At 42.8% G+C, this 9445-nt stretch overlaps 1 protein-coding gene across 2 annotated transcripts in view; it reads left to right on the top strand.

Moving 5' to 3' along the window:
- The first annotated feature begins 5104 nt into the window (after positions 1 to 5104).
- The window catches only part of CDK13 (cyclin dependent kinase 13), a 70628-nt gene continuing 66287 nt past the window's right edge, over positions 5105 to 9445 (top strand). For both annotated transcript variants that reach the window (XM_034415092.3, XM_034415021.3), the window contains exon 1: positions 5105 to 8306. In XM_034415092.3, the coding sequence (XP_034270983.2) occupies positions 7084 to 8306 (1223 nt within the window). In that variant the 5' untranslated portion in view covers positions 5105 to 7083. The remainder of the gene's footprint in view (positions 8307 to 9445) is intronic.

Here is a 9445-nt window from a genome sequence, read left to right as displayed (position 1 = left end):
GGTTGAAGACCAATCCCCAGATAGTGACACAGAAAAGAGGACTAATGTGGAAAGGAGATAAATTATATATCCCCAAAGGATTGAGAGATAAGGTGTTACGACAATGCCACGATGTAAAAACAGCAGGGCATTTCAGTTTCGTGAAAACGTTGCATCTACTGAGGAGACAGTTCTGGTGGTCACGTATGCGAAAACAGGTAGAGACATATGTACAAGGCTGTCCCGTCTGTATAAGAGCTAAACCCTTGTCAGGGAAACCGTCTGGTTTATTACAGTCCGTGGCTGAACCACAGAGGCCTTGGGAAGATATAGCCATGGATTTCATAGTTGAATTGCCTCCCAGCAAAGGACACAATGTAATATGGACTATTGTTGACCTGTTTTCCAAACAGGCGCCTTCTGTCCCCTGTAAAGGACTACCGTCCGCAGGGCGTCTAGCGAAACTATTTGTCCAACACGTATATCGACTTCATGGCACACCCAAACATATAATCTCAGACAGAGGTCCCCAATTTACCGCCCGGTTCTGGAGACGTTTCTTAGGACAATTAGGAACAGAACAGGGACTGAGCTCTGCATTCCACCCAAATACCAATGGAGCCGCTGAAAGAGCCAATGCCATGGTAGAAAGGTATCTATGTTCTTATGTGTCATACCAACAAACAGACTAGTACGAACTCTTACCTTTCGCAGAATCAGCATACAATAACACCGTGCACAGCAGTACAGGTTATACACCCTTCCTAGTAGTTTTTGGAAAAGAGTTCTCGGCCATCCCCGATCTAGATGTACAAATGACTAGTTCCCATAATCCAAAAGAATGGACAGAAAAGGTTAAACAGAGTTGGCCACACATCAAAAATGCATTAGAAAAAGCTTCTGAAGCATACAAAACCCAAGTAAACAAATGGAGACGAGATAACCTACCCTTCAAAATAGGAGAAAAAGTGTATTTGTCCACAAAATATATCAATCTGCGTATGCCCAGTAAAAAATTAGGTCCAAAGTATATAGGTCCCTTTCCCATCACCAAAATAATAAATTCTGTAATGGTATCCTTACGACTACCCCCCTTACTGAAAAGAATACACCCAATATTCCACAGTAGTCTCCTAAAACCAGCAGCCAAAATAAGAGAGACAGGAACACGTCCAGGGCCTGTGATAGGAAGCTCATACGAAATTAAAAAGATCCTCGATTCTAAGATATATCATGGGAAGCTTAGGTATTTAGTACATTGGAAGGGATACCCTATATCAGAAGCAACATGGGTGAAAACGAAGGATATAGATGCTCCACGATTACTAAAACAATTCCATGAAACATATCCAAACAAACCAGGTGGACACTTTCCCACTTAATGAGAATAACCGAATGTTTTTATGTCCCTACAGGAAGAGACCTGGTGGGGGGGGGGGCGCATGTCGAGTGTCAGACATTCCCTCGACACATGATCCCGGGGACTAAGACAAGCCAGAAAAACAGAGACACGGTGAAGGGGGGTGTTGTAGCGTTTAGCAGGGCACAGTGATATCAGGTGGTGGACGGTATAGGGAATCTGGGGACAGGGTCAATAAAACGATGTCAAAGGAAACAAACGCCCTTCAATACGAGGGACAGCAAGATCCAGAAGTAACTGGCAATCCACAACGAACCTGAAGGAGTAAATAGCGCGGTCACTTTAAATGCACAATTGAGCAAGGGCGGGGCACTTGGGGGCGTTCTATAAAGCCAGATAAGCGGAGGAATCGGGCGTCTCCGACTTTGTTTTTCATCAGAAAACTTCAGCGCTTACTGTATGACCACCGTGTAAGCTACGATTAAACCGGATAGCTTCACCTTTGAGTGTGTGCGTGTGGTGTTTGTTCGGTGGAGCACAGGTGATTCCAGAGGAGGCTGACAGTCTCTGTTAAATAATTATTACTTAAAATATTTTACTTAAAATTAGCAAAATAACAAGCAATACAAATTTAAGCAAATCAGGGAGAAAAAATACATCCTCTGCACCATCAGCAACCGAAGTAGCATCAAGCCCAGTGAGTCAATGCTCTATAGACACCATGCTGCAGAACGAAAGATTAAATACTTTTCAGTCAGAAATGAAAACTACTGCTACAACTACAAGAAGCTACAAGAAGCCATGGTTCAGAATCATGATGATTTGGCAGATAGGATGCAAAAGATAGGGACATCACCATAGAGGAGCTAAAGGAAGCAGTGAAGAACCAAAAAAACAATAAAACTCCAGGGACTGATGGCTTACCAACTAAATTCTGTAAAGGTTTAGGAGAAACACTGAATTGGATACTATTAGAGATATATAATGAAGCATTGATAAAGGCAAAGCTACCAGACTCATGGAGGGAAGCATATATCTCGCTGATACCGAAGGAAGGAGTAGATACCACACAAATAAAGAATTACAGACTGATCTCCTTATTAAATACTGATTACAAAATCTTTATGAACATAATGGCAAACAGGATGAAAAAAATATTGAAACATAGAATACATCCAGATCAGAATACGTTCTTACCTACAAGACAAATAAAAAATAATATAAGAACGGTAATCAATGTATTAGAATATTATGAGATGTATCCAGAAAGACAGGTAGCACTGATATTTCTGGATGCACAAAAAGCCTTTGATCAGGTTAATTGGCAATTTATGATTCACCAAATAAAAAATATGAAATTCGGGGAGAGATTTGAAAAAATGATAATTGCTATTTATACCAAACAAAAGGCAAGCATATTAGTGAATGGAGACAGTACCAAATTTTTTGGAATAAATAAAGGAGTATGGCAAGGATGCCCGCTTTCACCTTTACTTTTTATCTTGACACTGAAAAATTTACTTATAAGAATTAGGTCAAATAAAGAAATAAAAGGACTAAATGTAAAAGGAGAAGAATACAAGATCCAAGCATTTGCTGACGCCCTTGTATTCTTCATAGAAGAACCATTAAAAACAGGACCAATTTTAATAAAAGAGATAGAAGAATTTGGAAAAGTAGCGGGTTTAAAAATTAACAAAGATAAGACTAAACTGTTAACGAAAAATACAACAGCAAAACAAATAGAAGAATTAGTTAATCAATTAGGATTACAGATGGTAAAAAATGTGAAATATTTAGGTATAAATTTGACAGCCAGATGTGCAACAATAAAGGAGAACAATTATGGAATTTTAGTTCAAAAAATAAATGAAGATTTAGAAAAATGGGGGAAATTGAAATTATCTCTATTAGGGAGGATTGCAGCGATAAAAATGAACATATTGTAGAGAGTCCTTTATTTATTTCAAACAATTCCGGTAAAATTAGATAATTTTTTTTTCAATAATTTGAACAGAATAACTACAAAATTTGTGTGGGAAGGGGAAAAAACCAAAAATCAAATTAAGTATATTGCAGAATGATAGAACTAGAGGTGGATTTGGTTTGCCAGCATGGGAAACATACTACAAAGCAACAAGTCTGACATGGATTAGAGAATGGGTGAATTTGGAAAATCAAAGACTATTAAAATTAAAAGAACATGATTTGATGATGGGGTGGCACGCCTTCTTATGGAACACTGGGAACAAAACATACAAAAATTTCAGTAATCATATATTAAGAGACTCATTAATCTGTACATGGCAAGAAATTAAAAACAAACATTATATAAAAGTTCCTGGATGGTTATTTTATTTTATTTATATTTAAATTTATATTCTCAAATATAATGACTCAGAGCGGTGAACAGCCAAAGGTAAAAAACATAGAATACAGAAATTTAAAAGCAGTTTAAAATATATTAAACAATTTGGCCCAACAATTAAAATACCCCATTTAAAATTAAAATTAAAATTAAACAATTGGAGAAGTTAGGCCAGCCCGGCTTGTTGAAATAAAAAAGTCTTGAGAGCCCGGCAGAAGGTACGTAAATCCGGAATCATCCGTATCTCTGGGGGGAGCTCGTTCCAGAGGGCAGGTGCTTCCACAGAGAAAGCTCTCCTCCTGGGGGCCGCCAGTCAATATTGTTTGACAGACGGCACCCTGAGGAGCCCCGCTCTGTGGGAACGTACTGGCCGGTGGGAGGCTCTCAGTGGTAAAAGGCGGTCTCGTAGATATCCAGGTCCTAAGCCATGCAGCGCTCTAAAGGTGGTCGCCAACACCTTGAATCGCACCTGGAGGACCATCGGGAGCCAGTGCAGCTCATGCAGGAGAGGTGTTACATGGGAGCCCCATGACGCTCCCATAATCACCCGCGTGGCTGCATTCTGGACCAGTTGGAGCTTCCGGGTGCTCTGCAAGGGGAGCCCCATATAGAGGGCATTACAGTAGTCCAGGCGGGAAGTGATGAGGGCATGAGTGACCGTGCGCAAGGAGTCCCGATCCAGAAAGGGACGCAACTGGCGAATCAGGCGAACCTGATAGAAAGCCCCCCTGGCCACGGCCATCACATGTTCTTCACAATGGAAAAGAACACATTGTGTTATCCACAATGGAGGCGCTAATACACCCCAACACACTAGCAATACAAAAAATGATAAGATATAAGGAAATATTGGATTCCCAGGGACTATTAAAAACACAAGAAGAATTTAGAGAACAAAGAATATTAATAGACTGGTGGCCCTATTTACAGATAAAAATAAGATACAAAAAGGATCAAGAGGAAGGAGGAATTGAACTAAAACCGAACCGATTAGATAAACTGTTAGAAGCCAAGGAAAATTAATTTCAAAAATTTACAAATACCTATTGGAATTCGACCTAACAGAAGAATTAGTAAAAGGACAAATGATAGCATGGGCAAGAAACATTGGACATAACATACAATTGGAAGACTGGGAAAACGCATGGGAAACTAATTATATCATGACGAAATCAGCAGTTTATAGAGAGAATCAGTATAAAATGTGGTATAGATGGTATCTGGCCCCTTCGAGGTTAGCGAAGATGTATCCGAACTTAAACCCAACTTGTTGGAAATGTAAACAAGCACAGGGCACATTCTTTCATGTCTGGTGGCTTTGCCCCAAAATTAGGAAATACTGGGAAAAAATAAAAACTTGGCTAACAGAAATAACAGCAGAGGAAATAGAGTTGAAACCAGAAATTTTTTTATTAGGCATGATCAAAGGAAACCATAGCAAAGAAACAAAATATTTAATATTACATATAATTATGGCAGCCAGATTGGCATTAGTGCAACATTGGAAAACGGATCAATTGTCAACAGATCATCTAGTAATCCAAAAAATTTACAATTGTGCAGAAATGGATAAATTAACATTTGAGTTAAAAGACAAGGTAGACTCAAAATATTATACTGTATGGAATAGATGGTACGATTGGATAAGTCAAAAGAGAGGAGAGTAAATGTAAAATTCTATAAGAAAATAAAAGTAATTACTGCAAGTTAAAATCTCACCAGGCTCAAGGTTGACTCAGCCTTCCATCCTTTCGAGGTAGGTAAAATGAGGACCTGGATTGTGGGGGCAATAAACTGACTTTGTATAAAAAAGAACACCGCTTAGGGGGGCCCGAAAGCCCTACTAAGCAGGTATACATAAAAGTATGAAGGCTATTGCTTAATGCATTGTAAGCTGCCCTGAGTCTCCGGAGAAGGGCGGCATATAAATCTAATAAATAAATAAATAAATAAATAAATAAATAAATACCCTTCCAAGTAGGTTGCTCTATTATCATCAAGCTTATAACAGAAGAATTTGCTTATTTTGCTACTTAAGAGGCCACTTTAAAAGATAAAAGATTGGATAGCATCCTGTCACAACTCAAGATTTTATAGCCTACAAAGGTGCAGTAGGAGCTAGGATAAAATGTATTTGATATTGCAAATATACCTCAGCACCTTTCAGAATTTAAGTTTGCCAAAGAAATAGTATAAGTGGGATATTGGTAGCTTTCTGTTAACAATATTTTTAACTGCCATTTTCCATTTTTGGGTTGAAGAGAGCAGCTGATTTAAAGCAAATTATAAGTCCCAATTACATTTCTTCCTTCCCTAGCGTTTTACCTGCAGTTACAGGGTTTGCTTTTTCCCTCCCGTTCAACCGAATGTTGAACCTTTGGTTGCGGTAAGGGAGGGAAAAAGCAAGCCCTGTAACTGCAGGAAAAACGCTAGGGAAGGAAGAAAATGGAAGGCTTGTCCCCGTCTGATCTCCTGGACTGAGAGGACTGGTTTTTTTATGGCTAAAGCGGGACTAGCGCCCACCGATTCCAGTAACTCACAATGAACTGGTTTGTAGCCCGATGTCTTAACCAAATTGGCTCTTCCTCCCAAATTCTACAGGTTCGAACTTTGTAACAAGGAATGGCTTCCTTTTATGTGAATGTCTGTTCAGTTCTATATAACACCACCACACTTCCACGGACATGAAATATTCAACACCTATCAATGCAAAACCGGAAGACTCGCGAGATTACTATTCGCGAGAGGGGGGGACGGGGGGGGGAAAGAAAAAAATCTCGCGAGTTTTTGTTGATTGCGTTTGGAAAAGGAACAAACCGAACTCTCCAGTTTAGAGATAGGCTCGTTGCTTACTTCAAGCGCAGTGGCGCACGCGCAGTTGTACTGGCTGCGCCGGCCGTCTCCCTTCTGTCTCTTTCAGTGTGCGCGCGAGTAAGAGAGAAGCGAACGTAGAGGACGACGGAGACTATTCGGCAATTGCTCCTTCTCATCCCTTACTCGTTTTCCCACATACGGAGCGAACCGACGAGCTGGGGGCAGCAGAAGAAGCGGTAGGACACGAAGCGTTCGGACAGGGCCTTGAGGAAGCGTTTAGGCATAAGGACCGAGAGTGAGGCCTAACTCGGGGCCCAGCCGGGAAATGGGACCGGTTTGTGTCAGGCGAAGAGGAAGCCGCCATCCCTGGTTTTAGGAACTCGTGGAAGCAACAGCTGACAGTCCCAGCCGAAGGAACTGTCTTATGTGAAGAGGCAAAGGCCGGCAAGAGAGTCTAGTCCTACCGAACCGAACCTGGCAAGGGGCCCCAATGGCGACTGCTTCTTTCTCCTCCACCTCTTGGGCGCCTTGACGGATTCTTGTTTGCCGGAGAGAGATACCGATGCCGAGTACCTCAGAGGCGGCGACGTCCGGAGGCGGGAGCGGTGTCCGGGCCTGGGCCGGCGGCTCCGAATCGCCAGCGGCAGAAAAAAAGCGTTTGCATCACCGGCGGCGGAAGCGCTACGCTTCGGCGCAGCCGCCCCCGTTGCCTCCGTCACCTGTGGCGGGCCCGCCGGCACCTTCGCTGCTGTTCCCGCTGCTGCAGCCCTCGCTCCTGCAGCCGCCGCTGCCGCCGCAGTCTCTGCTGTTCCTGGCGGCCACTGGCGGCGCCGCCTCCTCCTGCTGTGGGGAAGGGGGGGAGCGGAAGCGACCGCGAGGCAAGCGGCGATCGGGGTCCAAACGGCGGCGCGGCAGATCAGGGGGTGCAGGTGGCGGTAGCTCAGGGGCGGCTCTCGCAGCCTTGGAGCGGCGCGGGACTGGGGCGGGCTTGGGGCCACTGGTAGAGGCGGCGGCCGAAGAATACGACGACGTAAGCTCCCAGTCGGAGGGACCGGTGGGAGGCGGGACGGCCGGGGTAGTGAGCGGCGGAGGGAGTCCAGCGTCCTCCGGTGGCGGCGGGGGCAACCAGCAACGCTCAAGCCGCGGTGAGGCGGATCGGAGCATCCGGCGACCGCGCAGGGAACACCGCAGCAACAGTGGGCGTCGCTCTCGGGAGCGGCACCGGGAACACCGCAGGCGGGGGGTGGACAAGGACAAGGCGTCGTTACAGCAGGAGGGGGTGGCCGCGGCTGCCAGGGGGGGAGCCGAGGCCTCCTCTTCTTCCTCTAAGTCTCGCAGCCGCCACAATCACAGCGGTGGCCAGGACCGAGATGGCTCCCGGGGCGGCGGCGGCAGCGACGGCCGCAGGAAGGGCTCAGCTGCGTCGCCTAGTAGCAGTCGGAAAGACCGGGAAAATAAAAGCCACCGGAACCGGACGAAAACAGGCAAAGAGCCTCCCTCAGCTTACAAGGAACCGCCTAAAGCCTACCGGGAGGATAAAACAGAACCCAGGGCGTACAGGCGGCAACGATCATCACTCAGCCCTTATCGAGATGACAGCCCAATTAGCCACAGAGCTTCACAAAGCCAACGGAATCGCAAGTCTCCCAGTCCCCGTTCTTCTCTTAGCCCTTATTGGCGTCGGTCACCCAGCTACAGCCGGCACAGTTCTTTCGAGTGTGGTGGGGATGTATCACCGAATCCTTACAGACGTCGCTCACGCAGCCCTTATAGTCCAGCCATCAGGTAATCATAAGGTTGAAGTTTCTTAATGCATTATTTTAGGCTATTCTCTCAAAATAGAATAATCCGATAATAAAGTGTGTGTCTTCCAGCTGGTTAATCAAATATAAGAGGGTGAAATGGGGTGAGATGGACTGAACATAAAATAAGGTATTTTTGAAACTTGGGCAACAAATGTTTTATGCATTTGGACCATCAATTACAATGGTATTAGAAATGGGCATTTTTAAAATATAATATTCTTGCATTACCTATTGCAGCTAGAAATAAGCAGTCCTCCTTGGAATTAGACAGTTTTTGAGGAAATTCAGCTGTTGAAGTGATGTTAAAAATCTTTTTGCAATTAAATCTCTTCCCAGTTATTGGCTAATACTATAAATTTGCATATTGGAGTATAATTTTCAGGTTAAATTGTGAATTCTGAATAATCAAGCTCTAGAGCAAAATCAATATTTGATGAATATTTACACTTAATCAGTTGATTTTATTTGAAAATATAGCTTTGAGAATTGTTTCTTAACTGCTGTATGTTTCAGTTGGTGTGTGTGTTTTACACAGACAAATACACAGACAAATACTCAGAAGTAAACTTCCTTGGGCTTAATGGGATTTCTAGAAAAAAGTATGTATTTCCTAACTATATGAAACTGCTCATTAGCTTTCATCAAATGAACAAATGATGCAACACTCTATCACTAGATAAACAGAAATATTGAGTATAAATAAGATGATATCCAGCAATTTAGTTCTAAAAAGAACTACAAAATAAAATAAGAAATAATTGATTGCAAGGGGAATTCGGTCTCTGTTTCTCAATGGTATTATAGGTTTTTCCATAAATAGCTTACAAAATAGTTTTCATTTTGCATGGTGGTGGGTGGAGGTTATTTCTTTTATGCTAAATTCAGTAGTTTTTTTATGTTATTAAAAGTGTTGGCCTCTGCTATAATTTATTTTCACAACTAACATATTTGAAAATTATATAAAGGAAATGTTTGTGTGAGTGAGTGAGATACTTTTGAAACATCATATACTTTTTAAATTACATGCACCTGATCCATTGAATTTCACACATATAACTTCATCTGCTCAACTACTGACTAGATGAAAATTTTCATACATGTTGATGATCTTTTTGCATT

This window comes from Pantherophis guttatus, chromosome 4 (assembly GCF_059756535.1).
Source record: "Pantherophis guttatus breed Tessera chromosome 4, ASM5975653v1, whole genome shotgun sequence".
Classification (NCBI taxonomy): domain Eukaryota; kingdom Metazoa; phylum Chordata; class Lepidosauria; order Squamata; family Colubridae; genus Pantherophis; species Pantherophis guttatus.
Note: the sequence above shows the minus strand (reverse complement) of the source record. Positions and strands in the feature narration are given on the sequence as shown.